The sequence below is a fragment of the Pan troglodytes genome, chromosome 18, assembly GCF_028858775.2.
Source record: "Pan troglodytes isolate AG18354 chromosome 18, NHGRI_mPanTro3-v2.0_pri, whole genome shotgun sequence".
Classification (NCBI taxonomy): domain Eukaryota; kingdom Metazoa; phylum Chordata; class Mammalia; order Primates; family Hominidae; genus Pan; species Pan troglodytes.
In genome coordinates, this window is record NC_072416.2 from 73,500,774 (window position 1) to 73,516,768 (window position 15,995).

A 15,995-nucleotide genomic window follows, 5' to 3' on the forward strand; every position below is an offset into this window, starting at 1 on the left:
CACTGACCACCTGCCTCCCGATTCTGCTAAAAATCCCCAGCTGTCTTTGCTGTATTCGGAGTTGAGCACTCTCTCTCTCCCCAGAGATAGTCTTGAGACCCACTGCAATAGGTTTGGATAAAGTGTTCTCACAGTTTTAAAAGTGTCAGAATATTCTTTAATAAGCCTCAGAGGGCAATGGAGTACCCTAAGAGGCTGCAGAGAGAGAAGAAACAGATCTGGGTATTTATTCCCTTGGCTTCCCTCTGGGGGAAGTCCATCACTTAACAGAAGGTCTCAGCTCCTATCAGGAGGTCCATTCCACCTAACCCTGTCTTCCCCTGCCATTAACTGCTCCCACTCTTGCCCTTTCAGGCCTAGGGGTAGTAACAGAGTCTCATTATTACCAGCCCCAGGGAGGCCACACCAATATTTGTATCCCTGTGGTTTTCCACCACTTTGTGAGTTATTAAACTCTCCTCAAAGTATCATATTTGAGAATGCCATCTGTTTCCTGCTGGATCTCCCTAATGCAGATATCATCTCAGCAGATTTCTTATTCTAAAAAGGATATTAGCTGTAAGAAAGGCAGGCATGGATACGACAAGCAGTGAGATTTCTACATGAGTGACTTAAGCTGATTTTAAGCTGCCATTTCTCCATTCTTTAGTTATTTTCATAATTACAGTAGCAAAGAGTATTTTCTGAAACATACAGTTTCCAAGTAGAATCTCTAAGCATCAACAGGGATTATTTTAAGAAGAAATATCCAAGGAAACTAGAAGTAAAAACTGTGTTAGCTGAAACTAACCAGAAACCTAAGAAGAGCTTCTTTGCCTTTATTTCCATCTGGTGGTTATATCCAGAGGTAACTTCATAGCAATACTTTTAATAAGTGCAAGAAACACTAATAATACCACATACAAACCTGGCAACTCTTAATCACCTGCTGAAGGCTAATTCCATACGTTGTCTAGAGCAGTATTTTGTCAAATTCAGGTTGCAGTTGATTGTGAAATCAATTCAGCAGGTCATAACAGTTTTTTAAATGACACATCTATACACAATAATGTAAAACAGAAAATCAGAGCATATTATACATAGTAAGGGTAAATATTTCACCAAATTTTAATCTCACCTTTTTACATACCTATTTTTATAGGTGTACAAGGGCATAATGTAAAATGTATTCCTTATGATGGGCGGCAGTCAAGAAAGTTTGAAAGCTACTGGTCTGGGTGGCCAGGTGTGGTGGCTCACACCTGTAATGCCAGGACTTTGGGAGGTTGAGGCAGGTGGCCGAGGTCAGGAGTTCAAGACCAGCCTGGACAACATGGTGAAACCCCGTCTCTACTAAAAATACAAAAATCAGCCAGGTATGGTGGCGGGCACCTGTAATCCCAGCTACTCGGGAGGCTGAGGCAGGGAACTGCTTGAACCCAGGAGGCGGAGCTTGCAGTGAGCCGAGATCGCGCCACTGCACTCCAGCCTGGATGACAGAGCAAGACTCTGTCTCAAAAAAATAAAAAAATAAATAAATAAATAAAGCTACTGGTCTGAAGAGAACCCCCTGCAAACAATACAATAAATGTAAAGCCAAAAACATGTTGTTTCAGCCTATAGCTTCAAATTTTAAAAATACTAATCTTCATTAAAAATACAGCTTGTTGGATGGGTGCAGTGGCTCATGCCTGTAATGCCAGCACTTTGGGAGGCTGAAGGGGGTGGATCACGAAGGCAGGAGTTCAAGACTAGCCTGGCCAACATAGTGAAACCCCATCTCTACTAAAAATACAAAAAATAAGCCAGGCGTGGCAGCACGTGCCTGTAATCCCAGCTACTCAGGAGGCTGAGGCAGGAGAATGGCTTGAACCCAGGAGGCAAAGGTTGCAGTGAGCCAAGATTGCACCATTGCACTCCAGCCCAGGAAACAGTGTGAGACTCCAACTTGAAAACAAAAACAAAACAAAACAACAACAAAAAAACAGCTTGTTACCAGGTATAAGCATATAAGTAACTGAAATAAAAATTCTATAAAACATTATTTATTCTTTTTTCTTTTGAGACAAGGTCTCCCTCTGTCGCCCAGGCAGGAGTGCAGTGGTGCAATCTCAGCTCACTTCAACCTCTGCCTCCTGGGTTCAAGCAATTCTGCTGCCTCAGCCTCCTAGGTAGCTGGGATTATGGGCATGTGCCACCAAGCCCAGCTAATTTTTGCATTTTGAGTAGGCATGGGGTTTCACCATGTTGGCCAGGCTGGAAAACAGTATTTACTCCTACTACATGTGATGTGCTCTGGTATTTTCTCTTAATTGATTATTCCAAACCACAGCTTACAAAGTACTTGCCTAGAGTATTAACAGGGCCAGGTCTGTAGAATTTTGTTCTACAGCTGCCTTCATCTGATTTTATGTCATTTCTACTGTGGTAGCAAGCAGTCAAATCCTCTTCCTCCTTAGGTTTCTGTGTAACTACTACATGACTTCTGCTCAGTGGGAGAGAAATATCTTGAGTATGAAGCAGATAAAGATGTAACAGATGAGGAAGTAGCCCCATCCACATGTCCTGGCATTCAGTGCCATGATACATGCTGAGAGCAGCATCTTACAGCAAGCACGTGCAGCTCACAGCCTGAGGACAGAGGGCAAGGAATGTGTGGAAGCAGCTCTGAGCCAATGTCCGATGGGCACTGGATGCTAAACATCCCACCCTCCTCAGCCCTCACTGTGTTCTTCCCAATCTCTAAGTTTCCCAGCAGGAATGAGTGCCAGTCACCACCAGCAGTCACCTGATTGATAACTCAACCTTTACTGGCTTCTTTCCTCTCTTGTACCTCTCTACTGGGGCTTCCTGGAATCACCTCTCACATAAATGACATGCACTTAAACCTTTATCTCAGGGTCTATTTCTGAGTAAATGCAACCTAAGAGAGTACACTAGTATAACTCTGTTGTTAAGAGCCAGGGCTGCAAAGATGGGGAAGGCCCACCCTAAAAAAGCTCACACTTTTTTAGGAAAATCAACACTCTTTTTAAAAATGTGGGGCCGGGCCCGGTGGCTCACGCCTGTAATCCTAGCACTTTGGGAGGCCAAGGAGGGCAGATCACGAGGTCAGGAGATCAAGACCATCCTGGCTAACACAGTGAAACCTCGTCCCTACTAAAAATACAAAAAATTAGACGGGCGTGTTGGCACCTGTAGTCCCAGCTACTCAGGAGGCTGAGGCAGAAGAATGACTTGAACCCGGGAGGCGGAGCTTGCAGTGAGCCGAGATTGCGCCACTGCACTGCAGCCTGGGTGACAGAGCGAGACTCCATCTCAAAAAAAAAAAATGTGAAACAAAACTTTACTGCTCATAGCAATGACAGGTATGCTCCAGGAGGAAAGGAAGAGGGGACAATATCTGACTGAAGGGCCACAGAAGCCACTGTAGGAGACTATGCAGAACTCCCCACAGGAGTCAGGTGGGTAGTCAGGGCTATCCATGGTATGGGTCTATGTTCACTTCCCTGTGGCAACAGTCTTAAGCCTCTCTGATTTACTGTAATACTTTACTTCTCATATTTAGGTTAAGAAAAGAATTTTTACTTCTTCCAAAAAGAAAGAATTCTAGCCTTCAGCTAAAAATAACTCAAGTAATATGAAAAATATGAAGGGAGGAAAACCATTAAGTTCCTGACAATGTGTTAAGAAAACTATTTGTAAATCATTTTTGATCTTTTTATGTTCTTCTAAGATCACAGAGGATGGGAGTGAGTGTTCATCGCAAATCTTCATGAAAAGTCCTGAAGAAGGCTGTTATTTTCATTTGAAAAGTATTATTTTTAAATGTAAAATTTACATGTTCAGCTTTGTGTTCAATACTATAAACTAGGACTCCTTTTAGGCTGGCAACAAATAAGAAAGCTACAACTAATTTTCTTCGCTTTTTTTTTTTTTTTTTTTAAGAGACAGGATCTCTCTGTCACCCAGGCTGGAGTGCAGTGGCACAATCACGGCTCACTGCAGCCTCAACCTTCTGGGCTCAAGTGATCCTCCTGCCTCAGCCTCCACAGTAGCTAGGACACAGGTGCAAGCCACCATGCCCAGCTAATTTTTTTTTTTTAAGAGACAGGGTCTTACTGTATTGCCCAGGCTGGTCACAAACTCCTGGGTTCAAGCAATCCTCCTGAGAAAGTTATGGCTAATTTTCCTTTGCATCTTCCATTCTGGTAAATATTGCAGCAAAGGCAAAGCAGCATCATAATTCTCTCTCTCAGGCAAGGAGTCTGATCTGCAGCGAAAGTAGGTATTTGCACTGAAAGCTTCTCCAACGTGCCAACTACATCAGGGAGTGAGACTCAAATACTCACCCTGACCCGGCAGGGAGTGATGGCAGAGCTGAAGGAACATTAGCCTGTGGTTTTTCTTTCTCATTCTGCTTGAAGAAGGATTTGGCCTCTTTAGATGTAGCATCCACTTCCTTAGTTACCCTGTGCCAAGGAAAAAGACATCAAGCTTACAAGAAGAATAAAGAGAAAGAAACAAGCTAGAAAAGGGAATAAAGACAACTAGAAAAAGATCCACTCGGCTTTCAATAAATTCTGGACGCTCAGCATTATGATAAAAGTTTACTACAACTTTCAATAAAGACATTTGCCCAGCCAGGCGTGGTGGCTCACGCCTGTACTCCCAGCACTTTGGGAGGCCGAGGCAGGCGGATCACAAGGTCAAGAGATCGAAACTATCCTGGCCAACATGGTGAAATCCTGTCTCTATTAAAAATATGAAAATTAGCTGGGCGTGGTGGCAGGCGCCTATAGTCCCAGCTACTCGGGAGGCTGAGGCAGCAGAATCACTTGAACCCAGGAGGCAGAGGTTGCAGTGAGCCGAGATCACGCCATTGCACTCCAGCCTGGGCAACAGCACGAGACACCGTCTCAAAAAAATAAAAAAAATAAAAAAACATTTTCCCTCACTAAAATTAACAAATGAAACAACAATGTGTATAAATTTTATCACCCTATAACAACCCAAAGATGAAACAAAATCCCCTAAAACTGGCTAAATTAGCAATAATTTGGGAATGGACGAAAGCAATATGACTGAGAATTTTGTCTAATTTCAAATCTGAAACAATTATCTTCACTAAAACTGAGTCCTAAAGGTTCAAATAAAGGTGTTTATGGTACCTGAGAATTCAGATAAAGAGAGAAGGAGAAATGTTTAATCCCTGCCTAGGCTTTCCAGGTTAACGAAAACACCTGAGGAATGTTGTTTTTAAATGCAGTCCATCTCCCCTCCATGACTTCTCAGCATGAAACACACTGCAGCAGTCAATACTAAATCTCCATGCTGGTTTACTGATGTAAAGGCTGAAAAAGGCCCTCACACTGCACCCCACATGCAGATTAGCACTCAGCCTGAGATGGGGAGATGGAATACTGGGAATATAGGTTATAGAATTGGGAAATAATGCCTAGGTTGGCACTATTTCAAGGAGAAAAACAAGAGTTAAAAAAAAAAATTTTGAGGAGACCAGGCACGGTGGCCCATGCCTATAATCCCAGCACTTTGGGAGGCCAAGGCAGGCGGACCACGAAGTCATGAGTTTGAGACCAGCCTGGCCAACATGGTGAAACCCTGTCTCTACTAAAAATACAAAAAATTAGCCAGGCATAGTGGCAGGCGCCTGTAATCACAGCTACTCGGGAGGCTGAGGCAGGAGAATTGCCTGAACCCAGGAGGTGGAGGTTGCAGTGAGCTGAGACCACGCCACTGCACTTCAGCCTGGGCAACAGAGCGAGACTCTGTCTCAAAAATAAATAAATAAATTGAGAAGACTCCAGAAGGCTCCTGTTTTATATCCAAAACAACCCAAAGATGAAACAAAAACTGGCTAAATTAGCAATAATTTGGGAATGGACAAAAGCAACATGACTGAGAATTTTGTCTAACTTCAAATCTGAAAAAATTATCTTCACTAAAACTGAGTCCTAAAGGCTCAAATAAAGGTATTTATGGTACCTGAGAATTCAGATAAAGAGAGAAGGAGAAATGTTTAATCCCTGCCCAGGCTTTCCAGGTTAACAAAAACACCTGAGGAATTTTGTTTAAATGCAGTCTATTATGGCCAGCCTCAGTGGCCTCTTTTGTAGCCCTCTGAGAAGTTTTTTCTTGTTTTTTGTTTGTTTGTTTGTTTTCATTTGAGACGGAGTCTCGCTCTGTCGCCTAGGCTGGAGTGCAGTGGCGCAATCTCGGCTCACTGCAACCTCTGCCTCCTGGGTTCATGCCATTCTCCTGCCTCAGCCTCCCAAGCAGCTGGGACTCCGGGTGCCCGCCACCACGCCCAGCTAATTTTTTTGTATTTTTAGTAGAGATGGGGTTTCATGGTGTTAGCGAGGATGGTCTTGATCTCCTGACCTTGTGATCTGCCCGCCTTGGCCTCCCAAAGTGCTGGGATTACAGGCGTGAGCCACCGCGCCCAGCGTTTTTTTGTTTTAAAACCAGGCCAGGTACAGTGGCTCATGCCTGTAATCCCAGCATTTTGGGAGGCCAAAGTGGGCAGATCATTTGAGGTCAGGAGTTCGAGACCAGCCTGGCCAACATGATGAAACCCCATCTCTACTAAAAATACAAAAATTAACTGAGTGTGGTGGTGCATGCCTGTAACCCCAGCTACTTAGGAGGCTGAATCACTTGAACCTGGGAGGCAGAGGTTGCAGTGAGCCAAGATAGCATCACTGCACTCCAGCCCTGACAACAGAGCAAGACTCCGTCTCAAAAAGAAAACAACACGCCGGGGGCAGTGGCTCACGCCTGTAATCCCAGCACTTTGGGAGACTGAGGCGGGCAGATTATGAGGTCAGGAGTTCGAGACCAGCCAGGCCAACATGGTGAAACCCTGTCTCTACTAAAAAAAGTAAAAAAAATTAGCTGGGCATAGTGGCAGGTACACCTGTATCCTAGCTACTCGGGAGGCTGAGGCAGGAGAACCTCATGAACCCAGGAGGTGGAGGTTGCAGTCAGCCGAGATCCCGCCACTGCACTCCAGCCTGGGCGACAGCGAGACTCCGTCTCAAAAAAAAAAATAAATAAATAAAAATAAAAGAAAAAAACAAAACAAATCCTTCCCTACTCCACTGATGCTGAGCTTGGATACATGACTTGCTACAAAGGCCAATGAAGTATTAGCTGATCTGAGAGGAAGAGAAGCTTAAACATGTTTGTGCTGTTTCTCTTGCCCCTTGAATTCATCCCTTGAGTCATAAGGAGAATACACCTCAACTGGCTGCTGGTCCAAGATGGCAGAAAGACACATGCTGTAGACCTGAACCCAACAAACAAGCAGCTTGGAGCTTAGCTGAGCCGAGTCTAAATCACTCAATCTCAGATACTCAGAGGCACACGGGCAACAAGTAAATGCTTATCATTGTATATCACTGAGTTTTGGAATGGTGTGCTACACAGCACTACTGTAGCAAGAGCTGACTGACACATTTACATTTTGTGAGTAAGAAAACTGAAATATAAGGTTGTGTTACTTATTCAAGGCTATCCTGAGATTAAGCAGCAATGCTATAGAGAACCCTATAGCAGACAGTATATTCCAAAGATGGTTGCCACAAATTTCCCATCCCCACATGCTCTTCCAGAACCCTGATACTACCCCAGTTAGAGGGGGAGTCTGTGTCATCACCCCTTGAAAGTGAATGGGCCTTCATGGCTGTCTCAAATCAAAGAGTTCTGTGGAAGTGGCACAACATGACTTCCACAGGCTAGCAAATAGAAGATAATACAGCTTCCACCTGGCATGCTTCCACCTGGCATGCTCTGTCTGTCTGTCTGTCCCTGTGTATGTCTCTCTCAAGAATGCACCTTTGAAACTCCAAGTTACCACAAAAGAAGTCTGGCTACTCTGCAGCCACTATGTTGGAGAGATCATATGGGAAGATCACACAGAAACAGACGTCTGAGAAGCCTGTACCAACCCCTGGGTGTTTGAGCCTTCCCAGCTCTGGCATCAGACGTGGGAGTAAGAAAACCTGTGAAGGCTGGGCGCGGTGGTCATGCCTGTAATCCCAGCACTTTGGGAGGCTGAGGCGGGCAGATCACGAGGTCAGGAGATCGAGACCATCCTGGCTAACACGGTGAAACCCCGTCTCTACTAAAAAATACAAAAAAAATTGGCCAGGCATGGTGGCGGGCGCCTGTAGTCCCAGCTACTCGGGAGGCTGAGGCAGGAGAATAGTGGGAACCCGGGAGGTGGAGCTTGCAGTGAGCCGAAATCATGCCACTGCACTCCAGCCTGGGAGACAGAGCGAGACTCCATCTCAAACAAAAAAAAAAAAAAAAAAGAAAACCTGTGAAGTGGTTCCACACTTAGCCACTGTCTGATTACAACTGTACAAGAGACCCTGAGTAAGAACTGCCTAGCTGAGCCCAGCCACCCCTGGAACCAAGAGAAATTACAATAAAACAATTATTTTTTAAAGCCACTAAATTTTGAGGTGCTTTCTTACACTGTTGTAAAAATAACCAAAATAAACCCACATCCAAATCTCAGGCTTAACGCAGGGTTCTGGAGTACAAAACTAGAAAGGGTACCTTTAAATTTCCTTGCTCTGGGTAGAATCTGGGGCAGACCAGCTAATGAAGAACAAGTAGAAACTGCCACTTACATATAGTAATCTGAACACATGCTTTATTCCAGTCCTGCCAAAACCCTACTAAATAGTGGCAAATAAATTTAAAAAGATGAAACTACACAAGGATAATGAGAAGTAGTATAACAGAAAAGGGATGCCAACAGAATTTTCTTCTTCTTTTTTTTTGTTTTAAAGACAGAGTCTCACCATGTTGCCTGGGCTGGATTCAAACTCCTGGGCTCAAGTGGTCCTCCTGCCTTGGCCTCCCAGTGCTGGGATTACAGGCATGAGCCACTGCGCCCAGCCCAAATTTTCTGACAGTAGAAAGCAGCCAGGTGCAGTAGCTCGGGCCTGTAATTCCAGCACTTTGGGAGGCCAAGGGCGGGAGGATTACTTGAGCCCTGGGCAACATGGCAAGACCCTAACTCTACAAAAATTTTTTTTAAATCGGCTGGGCGCGGTGGCTCACGCCTGTAATCCCAGCATTTTGGGAGGCCAAGGCAGGCGGATCACCTGAGGTTGGGAGTTCGAGACCAGCCTGATCAACATGGAGAAACCCCATCTCTACCAAAAATACAAAATTAGCCAGGGGTGGTGGCACATGCCTGTAATCCCAGCTGCTTGGGAGGCTGAGGCAGCAGAATCGCTTGAACCCAGGAGGTGGAGGTTGCGGTGAGCCGAGATCGTGCCATTGCACTCCAGCCTGGGCAACAAGAGCAAAACTCCATCTCAAAAAAAAAAAAAAAAAGGAAAAAAAAAAATCAGCCAGGCATCATGGCGTGCACCTGTAGTCCTAGATGCTTGGGAGGCTGAAGCAGAAGGATCGCTTGAAGCCAGGAGTTCAAGGTTACAGTGAGCTATTATTGTGGAACTATATAGCCTAGGCAACACAGTGAGACCCTGTCTCAAAACAAAAAACAAAACAAAACAAAAAAGAAGGTAGAAAGCAAGTAGACAAGTAATAACTGGCTTTGGTTTTTGTTTTCTCTGATCTCCTAAGCCTACAGCCATGTGGAATGGCCAAAAACAGGCAAGCCAATGTGTACTAAAGTACCCTAGAAAGGCTCATTAAATTGAGACACCAGGAACCTTTTGAGGTAGAGGAAAGGAATAGGGCTAAAACCAGTTGGAATTCTCCATCAGGAGCAGCTAGGCCCCAGATCCCCTTCAGCAGCACCTCATACCACAAGCTACTGCTCTACCCCATCCCCAATCCAGCAGAACCCATTACTCTGGAGAAATGAAAACCACGGAAGTTCCAGACTCAAAAGGCATGGCTGAAGTCCATTCTGAGAAAAGAGGAATTACATGAAAATCTATGTATTCATTCTTCCTTTGCCAGAGCAACCCTGAAGCCTAGGTGTTCTGTACAACTGAGTTACAAGATGGAGTGCTACGAAACTCATATTGGACTTTATACCAGTAAGAAATAATGTACTGTATTATGCTACTGAGTTGCTGAGTTTGTTACCTCAGCCTAGCCTGCCCTGGCCTGTCATATCAATTCTACTAATATGAATCTCACAAAAACAGAAAATAGGGGGAAGTTGTCAACAATAACAGAAAATGTCCTAGAAGTGAAGGATAGGCTTCCATAAAAAAGAGCCATAGAACACTGGATGCAGCTAATTTAAAAGCATCCAGCTTGACGCAGTGGCTCACACCTGTAATCCCAGCACTTTGGGAGGCCGAGGTGGGCAGATTGTGAGGTCAGGAGTTCCAGACCAGCCTGGCAACATGGTGAAACCCTGTCTCTATTAAGAAATACAAAAATTGGCTGGGCGCAGTGGCTCACGCATGTAATCCCAGCACTTTGGGAGGCCGAGGTGGGTGGATCATGAGGTCAGGAAATCAAGACCATGCTGGCTAACACGGTGAAACCCCGTCTCTACTAAAAATACAAAATATTAGCCAGGCTTGGTGGCGAGCGCCTGTAGTCCCTGCTACTCGGGAGGCTGAGGCAGGAGAATGGCGTGAACCAGGGAGATGGAGCTTGCAGTGAGCCAAGATTGCACCACTGCACTCCACCCTGGGCAACAAAGTAAGACTCCGTCTCAAAAAAAAAAAAAAAAAAAAAAAATTAGCTGGGCGTGGTAGCAGGTGCCTGTAATCCCAGCTGCTTTGGAGACTGAGCCAGGAGATTCGTTTGAACCCAGGAGGCAGAGGTTGCAGTGAGCTGAGATAGCGCCACTGCACTCCAGTCTGGGCGACAAGGTGCGACTCCGTCTCAAAAAAATAAAGATTCACACCAAGGCAAATCACTGTGAAGTTTCAGAATGTTGGTGATAGAGAAGATGAAATCAAATGGCCAAGTGATAGCTTAAGGAAAAGTAGCCTCTAGGTAATGCATGTTTGGTTTTGTTTTTTACTACCTTTATGGAAATGACAAACCTGGAAAGAGTCACCTGAGACAATTAGGTCAACATTTGCTGAAAAGCAACCTAGATCCAAGCACTGTTAGATGTTGAACATATAAAAAAAATACGGCATGGCCTTTGTTCTTAAGGAGCTCACAGTTCAGCAGAACAGCCAACCATGAAAGCAAGTCATTATAATACATGATATATAGTAAGTGGCATAAAAGCAGCATGGAAAAAGTATAAACTGTGGAAGTATCTCTCATAATTTCTTAGTGCCAAAGTCCTATCTATATTCACTAGGAAACACTGGTATATTTACCTCAGGAACTTTAGTAATTGACACCAAGTAATATTACAGATTACTCTTCATTGACAGTATGCCTAGAACAACTCCACTTTTAACAAGCAATAAGGGATTCAAGTATCAAAATATCTTCAAGCAGGAGAACAGTTAAATTATAGACCACCTCTAACGCACAAGAGGGAACTCTGACAGGAAAAGGCCTATTATTAGTAATAGTTAATTCAAGTGTTCTCAACAGAAATTCCATTTTAACTTTATTTTCACTTGCTCAGAACTTCCTGAAAGTCTTTATTTGGGCAGAAACTTTCCATGACTGGCTTTTTCCAAAAGGTGAATCATTTAGGAAAGTCTGAGCTAACTGGCTCAGCTGGTTATGTGATAGGGCAGAATACAAAATACTATATTCCCCCATTCCCCTAGGTTAATAAGCTAAACGTTTTTCAAGTAGGGACAAAAACAAAATGAAATGATCAAAGCCCAAAATTTAACATTAAAATACATTTAGAAAACCGAAGACTAACTTTGTGCTAACACTACCTTACACTTAGACCTACAAATTCCTTCCTGTCATCACCAGCTCTTCTCACATTTCTTGAAGATGTAGTAATGCTCTTAACTTGATACAGAGACAAAAAGGAGAATAATGACATGAAGAAATTAAAAGATATGCTCAAATCCATACAACAAATTTGTATCTGTTATCAATGAAAATTCAGATCTCGTAAGTCCCCTTATGAGAATTCCTTATAATGCCTAAATTTAAGTATAAATAAATTAAGTTTAAAAAAATCCTGTCAACATGCCCACTATTAACAGGGTTTTTGTTTTCTTTAGGGGAAGGGAGTTACAGAACTTTCACTTTTCATGTTATATACATTATATACCTCTGTAACATGATTTTTAAAGTAATAAGCATGTATCATTTTGAAATATAAAATGTATGTGACAGTATGTAATTCATATGAAAAAAGGGCTTCCATACTCATTTCTTTGTTTTGTTTTTTATAGACATGGTGCTGCCCTCTTCTGACAAATTGAGAAAACAGCAGACGCCCTGAATACCCATCAAGGACATTTAAAATTACCATCCACTTGTTTTCAAAAATGAAATAGGAAATTTGCAGCACACGACTATAATAGTATTTACTAACAAGTCCACAACACTTAATTTGACCGAAAATTTATGACTTTTTTTGAGACAGGGTCTCACTCTGTCACCCAGGCTGGAGTTCAGTGGCACGATCTCGGCACACAGCAACCTCTGCCTCCTGGTCTCAAGGGACACTCCTACTTCAGCCTCCCGAGTAGCTGGGACTACAGACACACACCACAACGACTGGCTAATTTTTATATTTTTTGTAGAAATGGAGTTTCTCCATGTTGCCCAGGCTGGTCTTCAACTCCAGTACTCAAGCAGTCCTCCTGCCTCAGCCTCCCAAAGTGCCGGGATTACAGGCATGTGCCACTGCGCCTGGCCTAATGACTTCTTACAGCAACAGTTATTTACCAGCTTTTTGTACACTCTATGTGAGGGCCACTAGTGAAGTTATAAATAAATCTTTCTTAGTCTGCATAACACATAGAAAATAATTCAAGCCAAAAAAGACTTCAAAAAACTTTTAAACCTATATTCCTAATGTTACATTAATATACTTTCTATATTATTTTTATAGGACTTTCAAACTATTAAAAGTTTATACTGTCAGCGTTCTGCTGGTCCCCTACTGGATGTACAACTCAACAGCTTCCAGAATAATTTCAGGCAGTAAAATATATTACTAATTCATATCATCAATAATTATTTATGGGGCCAGGCATGGTGGCTCACACCTGTAATCCCAGCACTTTGGGAGGCCGAAGTGGGCAGATCATTTGAGGTCAGGAGTTGGAGACCAGCCTGGCCAACATGATGAAACCCTGTCTTTACTAAAAATAAAAAACTTGGCTGGGTGCAGTGGCAGGTGCCTGTAATCCCAGCTACTCGGGAGGCTGAGGCAGGAGAATCGCTTGAACCCAGGAGGCGGAGGTTGCAGTGAGCTGAGATCGCACCACTGCACTCCAGCCTGGGCAACAGAGTAAGACCGTGTGTCAAAATAATAATAGTAATTATTATTATTATTATTTATGGATCCCGAAAACAACTAATTACCAAGGAAAAGGTTGCCTTACAATGAAGAATTCTGGAAGGTACTGTCTTTTTTCTTTTTTTTTTGAGACGGAGTCTTGCTCTGTCGCCCAGGCTGGAGTGCAGTGGCATGATCTTGGCTCACTGCAAGCTCCGCCTCCCGGGTTCACGCCATTGTCCTGCCTCAGCCTCCTACAGGCACCCGCCACTGCACCCGGCTAATTTTTTGTATTTTTAGTAGAGAAGGGGTTTCACCGTGTTAGCCAGGATGGTCTCGATCTCCTGACCCCATGATCCGCCTGCCTCGGCCTCCCAAAGTGCTGGGAATACAGGCATGAGCCACCGCGCCCGGCCCCAAAGGTACTGTCTTAAGATACTGGTGGCCTAACTTATCCCCATCAATGTTGAGTCTCTTGATGGATGAGAAGCATCATCAATGTAGTATTTTTGTCTAACATAATTAATGTGAAGCTCATCATAAACAATGCAGCAATCCAAATTGAGGGACATTATGCAATACAAATGGCCTGGACTCTTAAAAAAAAAAAAAAGCTTAAAACCAATGCTGTGAAATACAGAAAAGGCATGAAAAACAGTTCTAAGTGCAAGGAGTTTAAAAAGACCAAATGCAAAATCAACAGCAACAACAAAAGACCAATTATGGTTTTCATCTTAGATTGGATCTTAGAGGTGGCTCCGTAGCACAACGGATAGCGCGCTGGACTTCTAGACTGGATTTTAGATTGAACAAGAAATACAGCTATAAAGTACATTATTGGGATAACTGGGGAAAAACTGAATGGAATCATTTGTATATAGTGCTATTCAAGTTTTGACTGCAAAACTACCTGTTATTGGTCCAAGATGAGATGGGCACAGAAATTGTGAGTATTTAGAAACTTGTTCAGCAATTTGACAATGTCACAATACTCAAGACATGAGCAGTGGGCGCTTCCATTAAACAGAGTATAAATTCAGTTATGCCAGATTTGTAAGGTGAGTCACATGTGATATGAATTATCAGTCACACGCAGTAGGACATTACATTGTGTGTGATACTTCAGAATTATCTTGTCAACTAAAGCCCAAAAATGTAATAAAACGTAAGCATTTATTTTTATAACTTATTTTTACAATCATTTTAATTGTTACTCAATTGTAATTTTTAAAATTTATACAGGTGCCAGGCATGATGGCTCATGTCTGTAATCCCAACACTTTGGGAGGCCGAGCAGGCAGATGCTTGAGCCCAGGAGTTTGACACCAGGCTGGATAAACCCATCTATACAAAAAACACAAGAGGCCGGGTGTGGTGGCTCATGCCTGTAATCCTAGCACTTTGGGAGGCTGAGGCGGGCAGATCATATGAGGTCAGGAGTTCCAGACCAGCCTGATCAACAAGGTGAAACCTCGTCTCTACTAAAAATACAAAAAAAATTTAGCCGGGCATGGTGGTGCGTGCCTGTAGTCCAGCTACTCAGGAAGCTGAGGCAGGAGAACTGCTTGAACCCAGGAGGTAAAGTTGCAGTGAGCTGAGATTGTGTCACTGCACTCCAGCCTGGGTGACAGAGTGAGACTCCATCTCAAAAAAAAAAAAAAACAAATGAGCCAGGTGTGGTGGTATGCACCTGCAGTCCTAGCTACTAAGGAAGCTGAGGTGAGAGGACTGCCTGAGCCCAGGAGGCAGGGACTGCAGTGAGCCAAGACTGCGCCACTGCACTCAGCCAAGACTGCGCCACTGCACTCCAGCCTGGGTGACAGAGCAAAACCCCGTCTCCAAAAAAAAAAAGAAAAAAGAAAAAAAAATTTATGTAGATGGTCAGACATGGTGGCTCACACCTGTAATCCCAGCACTTTGGGAGGCCAAAGCAGGAGGATCACTTGAGGACAAGAGGTCAAGACCACCTTGGGCAACACAGCAAGACCCCATCTCTACAAAAAAATAAAATAGGCCAGGTGCAGTGGCTCATACCTGTAATCCCAACACTTTGGGAGGCTAAGGCAGGAGGATCACTTGAGCCCAGGAGTTCAAGACCAGCCTAAGCAACATAGGGACACCTCGTCTCTAAAAAAATAAAAACGAATTAGCTAGGCATGGGTGACCAATGCCTATATTCCCAGGTATCAGGGAGGCTGAGGTGAAAGGATCTCTTCAGCCTGGGAGATCATGGCTGTAGTGGGCCATGAGGGAGCCACTACACTCCAGCCTGGGCAACAGAGTGAGACCCTGTCTCAAAAAAATTAAATAAATAAAATATTAAAAATAAACAAACAAACAAATAGGCAGGGCACGGTGGCTCATGCCTGTAATCCCAGCACTTTGGGAGGCCAAGGTGGGTGGGTCATCAGGTCACAAGTTCAAGATCAGCCCAGCCAACATGGTGAAACCCCATCTCTACTCAAAATATAAAAAATAGCTGGGCGTGGTGGCATGCACCTGTAATCCCAGCTACTCGGGAGGCTGAGGCAGGAGAGTGGTCTGAACCCCGGAGGCATAGGTTGTGATGAGCCGAGATTGCGCCACTGCACTCCAGGATGGGTTGATAGAGCGAGAGTCCAACTCAAAAAATAAAAATAAATAAAATAAATAAAAATAAACA

At 43.8% G+C, this 15,995-nt stretch overlaps 1 protein-coding gene across 1 annotated transcript in view; it reads right to left on the minus strand.

Annotated features, from left to right (window-relative positions):
• The window catches only part of CFDP1 (craniofacial development protein 1), a 142,345-nt gene that overhangs the window by 96,695 nt on the left and 29,655 nt on the right, over positions 1-15,995 (minus strand). Inside the window, exon 5 of the mRNA XM_511111.9 lies at positions 4,332-4,451. Coding sequence (XP_511111.2) covers positions 4,332-4,451 — 120 coding nt within the window. The remainder of the gene's footprint in view (positions 1-4,331; positions 4,452-15,995) is intronic.